The 16,182-nt window shown below is 53.7% G+C and overlaps 1 protein-coding gene across 3 annotated transcripts in view; it reads right to left on the bottom strand.

The window, feature by feature from the left end:
• LOC139267496 (dynein axonemal heavy chain 6-like) overlaps positions 1–16,182 on the bottom strand; it is a 729,921-nt gene that overhangs the window by 307,632 nt on the left and 406,107 nt on the right. For all 3 annotated transcript variants that reach the window (XM_070885895.1, XM_070885898.1, XM_070885896.1), the window contains 2 exons: positions 13,629–13,741; positions 12,872–12,981 (listed from right to left, as the gene is read on the bottom strand). In XM_070885895.1, the coding sequence (XP_070741996.1) occupies positions 12,872–12,981; positions 13,629–13,741 (223 nt within the window). The remainder of the gene's footprint in view (positions 1–12,871; positions 12,982–13,628; positions 13,742–16,182) is intronic.

Genomic DNA, 16,182 nt, shown 5'->3' with positions numbered 1-16,182 from the left:
ACAGGTGTCTGTGTTCAGTGAGCCCAGTACAGGTGTCAGTGTTCAGTGAGGGCCCAGTACAGGTGTCTGTGTTCAGTGAGGTCCCAGTACAGGTGTCTGTGTTCAGCGAGGGCCCAGTACAGGTGTCTGTGTTCAGTGAGGGCCCAGTACAGGTGTCTGTGTTCAGTGAGCCCAGTACAGGTGTCTGTGTTCAATGAACCCAGTACAGGTGTCAGTGTTCAGTGAGGGCCCAGTACAGGTGTCTGTGTTCAGTGAGGGCCCAGTACAGGTGTCTGTGTTCAGTGAGCCCAGTACAGGTGTCAGTGTTCAGTGAGGGCCCAGTACAGGTGTCTGTGTTCAGTGAGGGCCCAGTACAGGTGTCTGTGTTCAGTGAGCCCAGTACAGGTGTCTGTGTTCAATGAACCCAGTACAGGTGTCTGTGTTCAGTGAGCCCAGTACAGGTGTCTGTGCTCAGTGAGGGCCCAGTACAGGTGTCAGTGTTCAGTGAGGGCCCAGTACAGGTGTCTGTGTTCAGTGAGCCCAGTACAGGTGTCTGTGTTCAGTGAGGGCCCAGTACAGGTGTCTGTGTTCAGTGAGAGCCCAGTACAGGTGTCTGTTTTCAGTGAGCCCAGTACAGGTGTCTGTGTTCAGTGAGCCCAGTACAGGTGTCTGTGTTCAGTGAGGGCCCAGTACAGGTGTCTGTGTTCAGTGAGGGCCCAGTACAGGTACCTGTGTTCAGTGAGGGCCCAGTACAGGTGTCTGTGTTCAGCGAGGGCCCAGTACAGGTGTCTGTGTTCAGTGAGGGCCCAGTACAGGTGTCTGTGTTCAGTGAGCCCAGTACAGGTGTCTGTGTTCAATGAACCCAGTACAGGTGTCAGTGTTCAGTGAGGGCCCAGTACAGGTGTCTGTGTTCAGTGAGGGCCCAGTACAGATGTCTGTGTTCAGTGAGGGCCCAGTACAGGTGTCTGTGTTCAGTGAGCCCAGTACAGGTGTCTGTGTTCAGTGAGCCCAGTACACGTGTCAGTGTTCAGTGAGGGCCCAGTACAGGTGTCTGTGATCAGTGAGCCCAGTACAGGTGTCTGTGTTCAGTGAGGGCCCAGTACAGATGTCTGTGTTCAGTGAGGGCCCAGTACAGGTGTCTGTGTTCAGTGAGCCCAGTACAGGTGTCTGTGTTCAGTGAGCCCAGTACACGTGTCAGTGTTCAGTGAGGGCCCAGTACAGGTGTCTGTGATCAGTGAGCCCAGTACAGGTGTCAGTGTTCAGTGAGGGCCCAGTACAGGTGTCTGTGTTCAGTAAGCCTAGTACAGGTGTCTGTGTTCAGTGAGCCCAGTACAGGTGTCTGTGTTCAGTGAGGGCCCAGTACAGGTGTCTGTGTTCAGTGAGGGAACAGTGCAGGTGTCAGTGTTCAGTGAGCCCAGTACAGGTGTCTGTGCTCAGTGAGGGCCCAGTGCAGGTGTCAGTGTTCAGTGAGGGCCCAGTACAGGTGTCTGTGTTCAGTGAGCCCAGTACAGGTGTCAGTGTTCAGTGAGGGCCCAGTACAGGTGTCTGTGTTCAGTGAGCCCAGTACAGGTGTCAGTGTTCAGTGAGGGCCCAGTACAGGTGTCAGTGTTCAGTGAGGGCCCAGTACAGGTGTCTGTGCTCAGTGAGAGCCCAGTGCAGGTGTCAGTGTTCAGTGAGGGCCCAGTACAGGTGTCTGTGTTCAGTGAGCCCAGTACAGGTGTCAGTGTTCAGTGAGGGCCCAGTACAGGTGTCTGTGTTCAGTGAGGGCCCAGTACAGGTGTCTGTGTTCAGTGAGGGCCCAGTACAGGTGTCCGTGTTCAGTGAGGGCCCAGTACAGGTGTCTGTGCTCAGTGAGGGCCCAGTACAGGTGTCAGTGTTCAGTGAGGGCCCAGTACAGGTGTCTGTGTTCAGTGAGGGCCCAGTACAGGTGTCTGTGTTCAGTGAGCCCAGTACAGGTGTCAGTGTTCAGTGAGGGCCCAGTACAGGTGTCAGTGTTCAGTGAGGGCCCAGTACAGGTGTCAGTGTTCAGTGAGGGCCCAGTACAGGTGTCTGTGTTCAGTGAGCCCAGTACAGGTGTCAGTGTTCAGTGAGGGCCCAGTACACGTGTCTGTGTTCAGTGAGGGCCCAGTGCAGGTGTCTGTGTTCAGTGAGCCCAGTACAGGTGTCTGTGTTCAGTGAGGGCCCAGTACAGGTGTCTGTGTTCAGTGAGCCCAGTACAGGTGTCAGTGTTCAGTGAGGGCCCAGTACAGGTGTCTGTGTTCAGTGAGGGCCCAGTACAGGTGTCTGTGTTCAGTGAGGGCCCAGTACAGATGTCTGTTTTCAGTGAGGGCCCAGTACAGGTTACTGTGTTCAATGAACCCAGTGCAGGTGTCTGTGTTCAGTGAGGTCCCAGTACAGGTGTCTGTGTTCAGCGAGGGCCCAGTACAGGTATTTATGTTCAGTGAGGGCCCAGTACAGGTGTCTGTGTTCAGTGAGCCCAGTAAAGGTGTCTGTGTTCATTGAACCCAGTACAGGTGTCTGTGTTCAGTGAGGGCCCAGTACAGGTGTCTGTGTTCAGCGAGGGCCCAGTACAGGTGTCTGTATTCAGTGAGGGCCCAGTACAGGTGTCTGTGTTCAGTGAGCCCAGTACAGGTGTCTGTGTTCAGTGAGGGCCCAGTACAGGTGTCTGTGTTCAATGAACCCAGTACAGGTGTCAGTGTTCAGTGAGGGCCCAGTACAGGTGTCTTTGTTCAGTGAGGGCCCAGTACAGGTGTCTGTGATCAGTGAGCCCAGTACAGGTGTCTGTGTTCAGTAAGCGTAGTACAGGTGTCTGTGTTCAGTGAGCCCAGTACAGGTGTCTGTGTTCAGTGAGCCCAGTAGAGGTGTCTGTGTTCAGTGAGGGCCCAGTACAGGTGTCTGTGTTCAGAGGTCCCAGTACAGGTGTCTGTGTTCAGCGAGGGCCCAGTACAGGTGTCTGTGTTCAGTGAGGGCCCAGTACAGGTGTCTGTGTTCAGTGAGCCCAGTACAGGTGTCTGTGTTCAGTGAGGGAACAGTGCAGGTGTCAGTGTTCAGTGAGCCCAGTACAGGTGTCTGTGCTCAGTGAGGGCCCAGTGCAGGTGTCAGTGTTCAGTGAGGGCCCAGTACAGGTGTCTGTGTTCAGTGAGCCCAGTAGAGGTGTCAGTGTTCAGTGAGGGCCCAGTACAGGTGTCTGTGTTCAGTGAGGGCCCAGTACAGGTGTCTGTGTTCAGTGAGCCCAGTACAGGTGTCAGTGTTCAGTGAGGGCCCAGTACAGGTGTCTGTGTTCAGTGAGCCCAGTACAGGTGTCAGTGTTCAGTGAGGGCCCAGTACAGGTGTCTGTGTTCAGTGAGGTCCCAGTACAGGTGTCTGTGTTCAGCGAGGGCCCAGTACAGGTGTCTGTGTTCAGTGAGGGCCCAGTACAGGTGTCTGTGTTCAGTGAGCCCAGTACAGGTGTCTGTGTTCAATGAACCCAGTACAGGTGTCAGTGTTCAGTGAGGGCCCAGTACAGGTGTCTGTGTTCAGTGAGGGCCCAGTACAGGTGTCTGTGTTCAGTGAGCCCAGTACAGGTGTCAGTGTTCAGTGAGGGCCCAGTACAGGTGTCTGTGTTCAGTGAGGGCCCAGTACAGGTGTCTGTGTTCAGTGAGCCCAGTACAGGTGTCTGTGTTCAATGAACCCAGTACAGGTGTCAGTGTTCAGTGAGGGCCCAGTACAGGTGTCTGTGTTCAGTGAGGGCCCAGTACAGGTGTCTGTGTTCAGTGAGCCCAGTACAGGTGTCAGTGTTCAGTGAGGGCCCAGTACAGGTGTCTGTGTTCAGTGAGGGCCCAGTACAGGTGTCTGTGTTCAGTGAGCCCAGTACAGGTGTCTGTGTTCAGTGAGGGCCCAGTACAGGTGTCTGTGTTCAGTGAGCCCAGTACAGGTGTCTGTGCTCAGTGAGGGCCCAGTACAGGTGTCAGTGTTCAGTGAGGGCCCAGTACAGGTGTCTGTGTTCAGTGAGCCCAGTACAGGTGTCTGTGTTCAGTGAGGGCCCAGTACAGGTGTCTGTGTTCAGTGAGAGCCCAGTACAGGTGTCTGTTTTCAGTGAGCCCAGTACAGGTGTCTGTGTTCAGTGAGCCCATTACAGGTGTCTGTGTTCAGTGAGGGCCCAGTACAGGTGTCTGTGTTCAGTGAGGGCCCAGTACAGGTACCTGTGTTCAGTGAGGGCCCAGTACAGGTGTCTGTGTTCAGCGAGGGCCCAGTACAGGTGTCTGTGTTCAGTGAGGGCCCAGTACAGGTGTCTGTGTTCAGTGAGCCCAGTACAGGTGTCTGTGTTCAATGAACCCAGTACAGGTGTCAGTGTTCAGTGAGGGCCCAGTACAGGTGTCTGTGTTCAGTGAGGGCCCAGTACAGATGTCTGTGTTCAGTGAGGGCCCAGTACAGGTGTCTGTGTTCAGTGAGCCCAGTACAGGTGTCTGTGTTCAGTGAGCCCAGTACACGTGTCAGTGTTCAGTGAGGGCCCAGTACAGGTGTCTGTGATCAGTGAGCCCAGTACAGGTGTCTGTGTTCAGTAAGCCTAGTACAGGTGTCTGTGTTCAGTGAGCCCAGTACAGGTGTCTGTGTTCAGTGAGGGCCCAGTACAGGTGTCTGTGTTCAGTGAGGGAACAGTGCAGGTGTCAGTGTTCAGTGAGCCCAGTACAGGTGTCTGTGCTCAGTGAGGGCCCAGTGCAGGTGTCAGTGTTCAGTGAGGGCCCAGTACAGGTGTCTGTGTTCAGTGAGCCCAGTACAGGTGTCAGTGTTCAGTGAGGGCCCAGTACAGGTGTCTGTGTTCAGTGAGGGCCCAGTACAGGTGTCTGTGTTCAGTGATCCAGTACAGGTGTCTGTGTTCAATGAACCCAGTACAGGTGTCAGTGTTCAGTGAGGGCCCAGTACAGTTGTCTGTGTTCAGTGAGGGCCCAGTACAGGTGTCTGTGTTCAGTGAGCCCAGTACAGGTGTCAGTGTTCAGTGAGGGCCCAGTACAGGTGTCAGTGTTCAGTGAGGGCCCAGTACAGGTGTCTGTGTTCAGTGAGGGCCCAGTACAGGTGTCAGTGTTCAGTGAGGGCCCAGTACAGGTGTCTGTGTTCAGTGAGGGCCCAGTGCAGGTGTCTGTGTTCAGTGAGCCCAGTACAGGTGTCTGTGTTCAGTGAGGGCCCAGTACAGGTGTCTGTGTTCAGTGAGCCCAGTACAGGTGTCAGTGTTCAGTGAGGGCCCAGTACAGGTGTCTGTGTTCAGTGTGGTCCCAGTACAGGTGTCTGTGTTCAGCGAGGGCCCAGTACAGGTGTCTGTGTTCAGTGAGGGCCCAGTACAGGTGTCTGTGTTCAGTGAGGGCCCAGTACAGATGTCTGTGTTCAGTGAGGGCCCAGTACAGGTTACTGTGTTCAATGAACCCAGTGCAGGTGTCTGTGTTCAGTGAGGTCCCAGTACAGGTGTCTGTGTTCAGCGAGGGCCCAGTACAGGTATTTATGTTCAGTGAGGGCCCAGTACAGGTGTCTGTGTTCAGTGAGCCCAGTAAAGGTGTCTGTGTTCATTGAACCCAGTACAGGTGTCTGTGTTCAGTGAGGGCCCAGTACAGGTGTCTGTGTTCAGCGAGGGCCCAGTACAGGTGTCTGTATTCAGTGAGGGCCCAGTACAGGTGTCTGTGTTCAGTGAGCCCAGTACAGGTGTCTGTGTTCAGTGAGCCCAGTACAGGTGTCTGTGTTCAGTGAGCCCAGTACAGGTGTCTGTGTTCAGTGAGGGCCCAGTACAGGTGTCTGTGTTCAGTGAGGTCCTAGTACAGGTGTCTGTGTTCAGCGAGGGCCCAGTACAGGTGTCTGTGTTCAGTGAGGGCCCAGTACAGGTGTCTGTGTTCAGTGAGCCCAGTACAGGTGTCTGTGTTCAATGAACCCAGAACAGGTGTCAGTGTTCAGTGAGGACCCAGTACAGGTGTCTGTTTTCAGTGAGGGCCCAGTACAGATGTCTGTGTTCAGTGAGGGCCCAGTACAGGTGTCTGTGTTCAGTGAGCCCAGTACAGGTGTCTGTGTTCAGTGAGCCCAGTACAGGTGTCAGTGTTCAGTGAGGGCCCAGTACAGCTGTCTGTGTTCAGTGAGCCCACTACAGGTGTCTGTGTTCAGTAAGCCTCGTACAGGTGTCTGTGTTCAGTGAGCTCAGTACAGGTGTCTGTGTTCAGTGAGGGCCCAGTACAGGTGTCTGTGTTCAATGAACCCAGTACAGGTGTCAGTGTTCAGTGAGGGCCCAGTACAGGTGTCTTTGTTCAGTGAGGGCCCAGTACAGGTGTCTGTGATCAGTGAGCCCAGTACAGGTGTCTGTGTTCAGTAAGCCTAGTACAGGTGTCTGTGTTCAGTGAGCCCAGTACAGGTGTCTGTGTTCAGTGAGGGTCCAGTACAGGTGTCAGTGTTCAGTGAGGGCCCAGTACAGGTGTCTGTGTTCAGTGAGCCCAGTACAGGTGTCTGTGTTCAGTAAGCCCAGTACAGGTGTCTGTGTTCAGTGAGGGTCCAGTACAGGTGTCAGTGTTCAGTGAGGGCCCAGTACAGGTGTCTGTGTTCAGTGAGCCCAGTACAGGTGTCTGTGTTCAGTGAGCCCAGTACAGGTGTCTGTGTTCAGTGAGGGTCCAGTACAGGTGTCAGTGTTCAGTGAGGGCCCAGTACAGGTGTCTGTGTTCAGTGAGCCCAGTACAGGTGTCTGTGTTCAGTGAGCCCAGTACAGGTGTCTGTGTTCAGTGAGGGTCCAGTACAGGTGTCTGTGTTCAGTGAGGGCCCAGTACAGGTGTCTGTGTTCAGTGAGGGCCCAGTACAGGTGTCTGTGTTCAGTGAGCCCAGTACAGGTGTCTGTGTTCAGTGAGGGCCCAGTACAGGTGTCTGTGTTCAGTGAGGGCCCAGTACAGGTGTCTGTGTTCAGTGAGGGCCCAGTACAGGTGTCTGTGTTCAGTGAGCCCAGTACAGGTGTCAGTGTTCAGTGAGGGCCCAGTACAGGTGTCTGTGTTCAGTGAGGGCCCAGTACAGGTGTCTGTGCTCAGTGCGGGCCCAGTACAGGTGTCTGTGTTCAGTGAGCCCAGTACAGGTGTCTGTGTTCAGTGAGCCCAGTACAGGTGTCTGTGTTCAGTGAGCCCAGTGCAGGTGTCTGTGTTCAGTGAGGGCCCAGTACAGGTGTCTGTGTTCAGTGAGCCCAGTACAGGTGTCAGTGTTCAGTGAGGGCCCAGTACAGGTGTCTGTGTTCAGTGAGGGCCCAGTACAGGTGTCTGTGTTCAACGAGGGCCCAGTACAGGTGTCTGTCTTCAGTGAGGGCCCAGTACAGGTGTCTGTGTTCAGTGAGCCCAGTACAGGTGTCTGTGTTCAATGAACCCAGTACAGGTGTCAGTGTTCAGTGAGGGCCCAGTACAGGTGTCTGTGTTCAGTGAGGGCCCAGTACAGGTGTCTGTGTTCAGTGAGCCCAGTACAGGTGTCAGTGTTCAGTGAGGGCCCAGTACAGGTGTCTGTGTTCAGTGAGGGCCCAGTACAGGTGTCTGTGTTCAGTGAGCCCAGTACAGGTGTCTGTGTTCAATGAACCCAGTACAGGTGTCTGTGTTCAGTGAGGGCCCAGTACAGGTGTCTGTGTTCAGTGAGGGAACAGTGCAGGTGTCAGTGTTCAGTGAGGGCCCAGTACAGGTGTCTGTCTTCAGTGAGGGCCCAGTACAGGTGTCTGTGCTCAGTGAGGGCCCAGTGCAGGTGTCTGTGTTCTGTGAGGGCCCAGTACAGGTGTCTGTGTTCAGTGAGGGCCCAGTACAGGTGTCTGTGCTCAGTGAGGGCCCAGTGCAGGTGTCAGTGTTCAGTGAGGGCCCAGTACAGGTGTCTGTGTTCAGTGAGCCCAGTACAGGTGTCAGTGTTCAGTGAGGGCCCAGTACAGGTGTCTGTGTTCAGTGAGGGCCCAGTACAGGTGTCTGTGTTCAGTGAGCCCAGTACAGGTGTCAGTGTTCAGTGAGGGCCCAGTACAGGTGTCTGTGTTCAGTGAGCCCAGTACAGGTGTCAGTGTTCAGTGAGGGCCCAGTACAGGTGTCTGTGTTCAGTGAGGTCCCAGTACAGGTGTCTGTGTTCAGCGAGGGCCCAGTACAGGTGTCTGTCTTCAGTGAGGGCCCAGTACAGGTGTCTGTGTTCAGTGAGCCCAGTACAGGTGTCTGTGTTCAATGAACCCAGTACAGGTGTCAGTGTTCACTGAGGGCCCAGTACAGGTGTCTGTGTTCAGTGAGGGCCCAGTACAGGTGTCTGTGTTCAGTGAGCCCAGTACAGGTGTCAGTGTTCAGTGAGGGCCCAGTACAGGTGTCTGTGTTCAGTGAGGGCCCAGTACAGGTGTCTGTGTTCAGTGAGCCCAGTACAGGTGTCTGTGTTCAATGAACCCAGTACAGGTGTCAGTGTTCAGTGAGGGCCCAGTACAGGTGTCTGTGTTCAGTGAGGGCCCAGTACAGGTGTATGTGTTCCGTAATGGCCCAGTACAGGTGTCTGTGATCAGTGAGCCCAGTACAGGTGTCTGTGTTCAGTAAGCCTAGTACAGGTGTCTGTGTTCAGTGAGCCCAGTACAGGTGTCTGTGTTCAGTGAGGGCCCAGTACAGGTGTCTGTGTTCAGTGAGGGAACAGTGCAGGTGTCAGTGTTCAGTGAGCCCAGTACAGGTGTCTGTGCTCAGTTAGGGCCCAGTGCAGGTGTCAGTGTTCAGTGAGGGCCCAGTACAGGTGTCTGTGTTCAGTGAGCCCAGTACAGGTGTCAGTGTTCAGTGAGGGCCCAGTACAGGTGTCTGTGTTCAGTGAGGGCCCAGTACAGGTGTCTGTGTTCAGTGAGCCCAGTACAGGTGTCAGTGTTCAGTGAGGGCCCAGTACAGGTGTCTGTGTTCAGTGAGCCCAGTACAGGTGTCAGTGTTCAGTGAGGGCCCAGTACAGGTGTCTGTGTTCAGCGAGGGCCCAGTACAGGTGTCTGTGTTCAGTGAGGGCCCAGTACAGGTGTCTGTGTTCAGTGAGCCCAGTACAGGTGTCTGTGTTCAATGAACCCAGTACATGTGTCAGTGTTCAGTGAGGGCCCAGTACAGGTGTCTGTGTTCAGTGAGGGCCCAGTACAGGTGTCTGTGTTCAGTGAGGGCCCAGTACAGGTGTCTGTGTTCAGTGAGCCCAGTACAGGTGTCTGTGTTCAATGAACCCAGTACAGGTGTCAGTGTTCAGTGAGGGCCCAGTACAGGTGTCTGTGTTCAGTGAGGGCCCAGTACAGGTGTCTGTGTTCAGTGAGCCCAGTACAGGTGTCAGTGTTCAGTGAGGGCCCAGTACAGGTGTCTGTGTTCAGTGAGGGCCCAGTACAGGTGTCTGTGTTCAGTGAGCCCAGTACAGGTGTCTGTGTTCAGTGAGGGCCCAGTACAGGTGTCTGTGTTCAGTGAGGGCCCAGTACAGGTGTCTGTGTTCAGTGAGCCCAGTACATGTGTCTGTGCTCAGTGAGGGCCCAGTACAGGAGTCTGTGTTCAGTGAGGGCCCAGTACAGGTGTCTGTGTTCAGTGAGCCCAGTACAGGTGTCTGTGTTCAGTGAGGGCCCAGTACAGGTGTCTGTGTTCAGTGAGGGCCCAGTACAGGTGTCTGTGTTCAGTGAGCCCAGTACAGGTGTCTGTGTTCAATGAACCCACAACAGGTGTCAGTGTTCAGTGAGGGCCCAGTACAGGTGTCTGTTTTCAGTGAGGGCCCAGTACAGATGTCTGTGTTCAGTGAGGGCCCAGTACAGGTGTCTGTGCTCAGTGAGGGCCCAGTGCAGGTGTCTGTGTTCAGTGAGGGCCCAGTACAGGTGTCTGTGTTCAGTAAGCCTCGTACAGGTGTCTGTGTTCAGTGAGGGCCCAGTACAGGTGTCTGTGTTCAGCGAGCCCAGTACAGGTGTCTGTGTTCAATGAACCCAGTACAGGTGTCAGTGTTCAGTGAGGGCCCAGTACAGGTGTCTGTGTTCAGTGAGCCCAGTACAGGTGTCAGTGTTCAGTGAGGGCCCAGTACAGGTGTCTGTGTTCAGTGTGGTCCCAGTACAGGTGTCTGTGTTCAGCGAGGGCCCAGTACAGGTGTCTGTGTTCAGTGAGGGCCCAGTACATGTGTCTGTATTCAGTGAGGCCAGTACAGGTGTCTATGTTCAATGAACCCAGTACAGGTGTCAGTGTTCAGTGAGGGCCCAGTACAGGTGTCTGTGTTCAGTGAGGGCCCAGTACAGGTTACTGTGTTCAATGAACCCAGTACAGGTGTCTGTGTTCAGTGAGGGCCCAGTACAGGTGTCTGTGTTCAGCGAGGGCCCAGTACAGGTGTCTGTATTCAGTGAGGGCCCAGTACAGGTGTCTGTGTTCAGTGAGCCCAGTACAGGTGTCAAGTGTTCAGTGAGGGCCCAGTACAGGTGTCTGTGTTCAGTGAGGGCCCAGTACAGGTGTCTGTGTTCAGTGAGGGCCCAGTACAGGTGTCTGTATTCAGTGAGGGCCCAGTACAGGTGTCTGTGTTCAGTGAGCCCAGTACAGGTGTCAGTGTTCAGTGAGGGCCCAGTACAGGTGTCTGTGTTCAGTGAGGGCCCAGTACAGGTGTCTGTGTTCAGTGAGCCCAGTACAGGTGTCAGTGTTCAGTGAGGGCCCAGTACAGGTGTCTGTGTTCAGTGAGCCCAGTACAGGTGTCAGTGTTCAGTGAGGGCCCAGTACAGGTGTCTGTGTTCAGTGAGGTCCCAGTACAGGTGTCTGTGTTCAGCGAGGGCCCAGTACAGGTGTCTGTGTTCAGTGAGGTCCCAGTACAGGTGTCTGTGTTCAGTGAGGGCCCAGTACAGGTGTCTGTGTTCAGTGAGGGCCCAGTACAGGTGTCTGTGTTCAGTGAGCCCAGTACAGGTGTCAGTGTTCAGTGAGGGCCCAGTACAGGTGTCAGTGTTCAGTGAGGGCCCAGTACAGGTGTCTGTGTTCAGTGAGCCCAGTACAGGTGTCTGTGTTCAGTGAGGGCCCAGTACAGGTGTCTGTGTTCAGTGAGCCCAGTACAGGTGTCAGTGTTCAGTGAGGGCCCAGTACAGCTGTCTGTGTTCAGTGTGGTCCCAGTACAGGTGTCTGTGTTCAGCGAGGGCCCAGTACAGGTGTCTGTGTTCAGTGAGGGCCCAGTACAGGTGTCTGTGTTCAATGAACCCAGTACAGGTGTCAGTGTTCAGTGAGGGCCCAGTACAGGTGTCTGTGTTCAGTGAGGGCCCAGTACAGATGTCTGTGTTCAGTGAGGGCCCAGTACAGGTGTCTGTGTTCAGTGAGCCCAGTACAGGTTACTGTGTTCAATGAACCCAGTACAGGTGTCTGTGTTCAGTGAGGTCCCAGTACAGGTGTCTGTGTTCAGCGAGGGCCCAGTACAGGTGTTTATGTTCAGTGAGGGCCCAGTACAGGTGTCTGTGTTCAGTGAGCCCAGTAAAGGTGTCTGTGTTCAGTGAGGGCCCAGTACAGGTGTCTGTGTTCAGTGAGGGCCCAGTATAGGTGTCTGTGTTGAGTGAGCCCAGTACAGGTGTCTGTGTTCAGTGAGGGCCTAGTACAGGTGTCAGTGTTCAGTGAGGGCCCAGTACAGGTGTCTGTGTTCAGTGAGGGCCCAGTGCAACTGTCTGTGTTCAGTGAGGGCCCAGTACAGGTGTCTGTGTTCAGTGAGCCCAGTACAGGTGTCTGTGTTCAGTGAGAGAACAGTACAGGTGTCTGTGTTCAGTGAGGGCCCACTACAGGTGTCTGTGTTCAGTGAGGGAACAGTACAGGTGTCAGTGTTCAGTGAGTGCCCAGTACAGGTGTCTGTGTTCAGTGAGCCCAGTACAGGTGTCTGTGTTCATTGAGAGCCCAGTACAGGTGTCTGTGTTCAGTGAGGGCCCAGTACAGGTGTCAGTGTTCAGTGAGGGCCCAGTGCAGGTGTCTGTGTTCAGTGAGCCCAGTACAGGTGTCAGTGTTCAGTGAGGGCCCAGTACAGGTGTCTGTGTTCAGTGAGGGCCCAGTACAGGTGTCAGTGTTCAGTGAGGGCCCAGTGCAGGTGTCTGTGTTCAGTGAGCCCAGTACAGGTGTCTGTGTTCAGTGAGGGCCCAGTACAGGTGTCTGTGTTCAGTGAGCCCAGTACAGGTGTCTGTATTCAGTGAGGGCCCAGTACAGGTGTCTGTGTTCAGTGAGGGCCCAGTACAGGTGTCTGTGTTCAGTGAGCCCAGTACAGGTGTCAGTGTTCAGTGAGGGCCCAGTACAGGTGTCTGTGTTCAGTGAGGGCCCAGTACAGGTGTCTGTGTTCAGCGAGGGCCCAGTAAAGGTGTCTGTGTTCAGTGAGGGCCCAGTATAGGTGTCTGTGTTCAATCAACCCAGTACAGGTGTCAGTGTTCAGTGAGGGCCCAGTACAGGTGTCTGTGTTCAGTGAGGGCCCAGTACAGGTGTCTGTGTTCAGTGAGGGCCCAGTACAGGTGTCTGTGTTCAGTGAGCCCAGTACAGGTGTCTGTGTTCAGTGAGGGCCCAGTACAAGTGTCTGTGTTCAGTGAGGGCCCAGTACATGTGTCTGTGTTCAGTGAGCCCAGTACAGGTGTCTGTGCTCAGTGAGGGCCCAGTACAGGTGTCAGTGTTCAGTGAGGGCCCAGTACAGGTGTCTGTGTTCAGTGAGGGCCCAGTACAGATGTCTGTGTTCAGTGAGGGCCCAGTACAGATGTCTGTGTTCAGTGAGCCCAGTACAGGTGTCTGTGTTCAGTGAGGGTCCAGTACAGGTGTCTGTGTTCAGTGAGCCCAGTACAGGTGTCTGTGTTCAGTGAGCCCAGTACAGGTGTCTGTGTTCAGTGAGGGCCCAGTACAGGTGTCTGTGTTCAGTGAGGGCCCAGTACAGGTGTCTGTGTTCAGTGAGCCCAGTACAGGTGTCAGTGTTCAGTGAGGGCCCAGTACAGGTGTAAATACCTTACCCTGTGGAAAGAAGAATGCGGAAAGCCAGTAGCTGGTTGGCTCTGTGATACACGGCTGATGAACCTTTCCCTGAGCAGCGTTCTTCTTCACTTGAGCTTTGGCCGAAATCCTGTTGGAGATTCGGAGATATATAAGATCATGGCATTCCGATACACACAGAGAAAATGTATATCCAGACACTGAACATCAGGGACCTGGGGATCTAATCCATACGGAGTGATCTGGGGATCTGATCCTGAATATCAGGGATCTGGGGATCCTGGAACATTACTGAACTGAAGATCTGATCTGTGTGGAGAGATCTGGGGATTGGATCCAGAATACCAGGGATCTGGGGATCCCGGAACAAAACGGATCTGGATATCTGATCCATATGGAGTGATCTGGGATCGAATCCTGAAGGAGGGTTCTGAGGATCTGATCCATACGGATTGATCTGGGGGTCGGATCCAGAAGGAGGGATCTGGGGATCTTTTCCAAAAGGAAGGATCTACGGATCTGGTCCGGAAGAAGAGATCTGGGGGTACGGTCCAAAAGGAGAGATCTGGTGATCTGCCCCAGAAGGAAGGATCGTGTGATCTGGTCCAGATGGGGGGATCTGTGGATCTGATCCAGAAACACGGGATCTGGGGATCTTATCCAGAAGGAGGGATCTGGGGGTCTGGTCCAGATGGGGGGATCTGGGGATCTGCTCCAGAAGGAGGGATCTGGGGATATGGTCCAAAAGGAGGGATCTGGGGATCTTGCCATTGTTACCTTTGCTGAGCGTTTGCGACAAACTGCCTTGCCCAACTCCTGAAGAAGTTCACTCGCGCAATAAGGTCGTCAATCCATGAGCCAAGGGGCTTACATGATTCATATGAATGGAGCTAAACGGGGAGATAAACACGATTAAATAGTGAGCGGAAAGCAAAGTTAGAAAAACACACACCACTATTTCTTAATACATAATAGAATCAGGAGTCGGCCATTCGGCCCCTCGAGCCTGCTCCGCCATTTAGTAAGCTCATGGCTGGTCCTTGACCACAATTCCACTTTCCTGCACTGTCCCCATATCCCTCGATTCCCTCAGAGTCCAAAAATCTATCGATCTCAGCCTTCAATATACTCAGAGACTCAGCATCCACAGCCCTCTGGGGCAGAGAATTCCAAAGATTCACAGCCCTACATTTATCTTTATTTACTAAAAGTCTCGTGTAGAGCACACACTCCGATTGGCATCACATTTATCTCCTGTCACACTTCAGGGTCTCAGCTGACTCACTGTCAGCCTCTCACTGCTGCTGCGAATATATAAGAGCACAATGCTATAATGTATAATGGAATATAATAAAATATACATCGGAGTTCCACCATCAGGGGCAAATTCCACTCATCTTGTCACGGTTGTTTCATAATCTGCACTCTTCAGATACTTGGAGGATGTGGATATTAATTATTCCGCATCCTTTACTCTGCACTATTACCATATTTCTGACACAAATCTCTTGATGTTTCTGGCTTTTGTTGTCTCCCGGAGCTTGAAGTGCAGAATAAATTCAAGATGAATCCCTGGAGTAGTTTTCATTTCAGAGCAAAAATAAAGTTGAAGTTTCATAACTTTATGTTGATTTTACAGACTGGGGCAAGGCTGAATTAGTTCTTCACGTTGCGAAGGGTGGAATGTTAAATTTAGACTGGTCTTGGGACCTGAACCCCAGAAAAGGATCCGTGTGCAGTACCAAGGCTGCAGTGCATTGGGTTGTGTCGGTTGGTTTGTACACAGCTTCAGGCTCTGTTCCTCAGTTCCCACACTGCTGGGGACCCTTCTGCACCCTGTCTGCAGTGAAGGGTGCTCCTGGGGCCAGACTGTGCGTAGGAAGGCCCAGCGCAGGCCAATGGCGAGGCTGTGAGTTGGTGAGGCTCACATTGCGGACTGTGAACTCCAAGTAGAGAGAGGTCCTTTGAGAAGGAGGTCGGAAGGCGGACAGCCGGAGTATGTTTGAGTTTGTGTGTGTGTATTGGCTCATGTGGCAGAGCCTGGTTTCCAGTCGTCTTGGATCCCCTTGCCACTGGACCAAGACCTTTCTCCGTCAAGCCCGTGTGCTGGCTGGTGACAAACGGCCACCCTGTTGTGTATGCGGAAAGAGTCAGACTGAACACTGTGAGCTCAAAGTAGAGTGTGACCTTACTCTTTTATTGCAGGTCTCCAGTGTGCCTCTCCAGCCTGTGAGGCCTCCTTAAGTACCTGTGCTCCCAAGGGATTATGGGATCCCTTGGGACTCCAGGGGATGGGCCCTCTGGTGGCTGTACAGAGTAAATACAAGTTTACATATATAACACATCCCATGTTAAAAGAATTCATGCACAGGCATCTTCCACCGTTTAAAATGAGTGCATCAGTCATTTGAGTGCTCATTTTTAATGTAGACGCAAGTCATCCTTGACCCCGAGGGACTGCCTATGAAGATGATGATGATGTTCAGATAAAAGCAGCAACTGAATGGCACATCCCTGGTGATCAGTGTCCGGCCGGGCATCCTCTGTCAGGAAACAACCTCGGCTGCGGCCACCCTTGTTCCCCAGGTTGTGCCGTTAGCCGGTCTCTGCTGGGGCAGTGTTTGAGGGAGAGTGAGGGGTATTGTTGTGTATGCAATAACTGTTAGACTGAGTACTGTTTAACTCCAAGAGGTATGACCTTGGCTCTGCTTTATTAAGGCCCAAAGTGACTAATATACAAAATGGCTGGCCTTTTATACTTGGGCTGTATTGTGTTCCGAACACAGATGAGACTGCACACAGGGAGGTTAAAGTAACAGTGACCTCAGTATTTAATAAGACACTCCAGAGTGAGGAACAGGCCTTAGGGGCCGGCTTATATACAGTGCTCCCAAGGGATGCTGGGATCCCTTGGGACTTCAGGGATGCGCTCCCTGGTGGTGGAACATGGGAGTGCATGCTTTACAGATACACAACATCACTCTCCCCCAAAGTCAAAGTGAAAACTATTTACAAGGTGAGGCGGTCGGGAGCCTTTCTTTCCCTGGTGGACCGCCTTGGTACAAATGTCTGTTCTGGTATGTTGGCTGTGCCCTCGCTGGGCTGGCGTGTTGTTGGCCCTGCAAGGCTGCTGGGTGAGCCTGGCCTTGCTGGGCTGTTGGGCATGATGGGTTCAATTTCCTGGTCTGGCGTGGTGTCGTTGATCCTTTGGGTGTGTGTTGAGGGCTCGAAAAAGGTGGTGTCTGCTGTGGGTTGTTCAGTCGGCGGCAGTCGGGAGCAGCGTCGAGGAGGTGCGTGGAGAGGCCTATAAAAGGCACAGCAGGGAGTCCGG

This window comes from Pristiophorus japonicus, chromosome 7, assembly GCF_044704955.1.
Source record: "Pristiophorus japonicus isolate sPriJap1 chromosome 7, sPriJap1.hap1, whole genome shotgun sequence".
Taxonomy (NCBI): Eukaryota; Metazoa; Chordata; class Chondrichthyes; family Pristiophoridae; genus Pristiophorus; species Pristiophorus japonicus.
The sequence above is the reverse complement of the archived record's forward strand: the minus strand, read 5'-3'. Positions and strand labels throughout refer to the sequence as shown.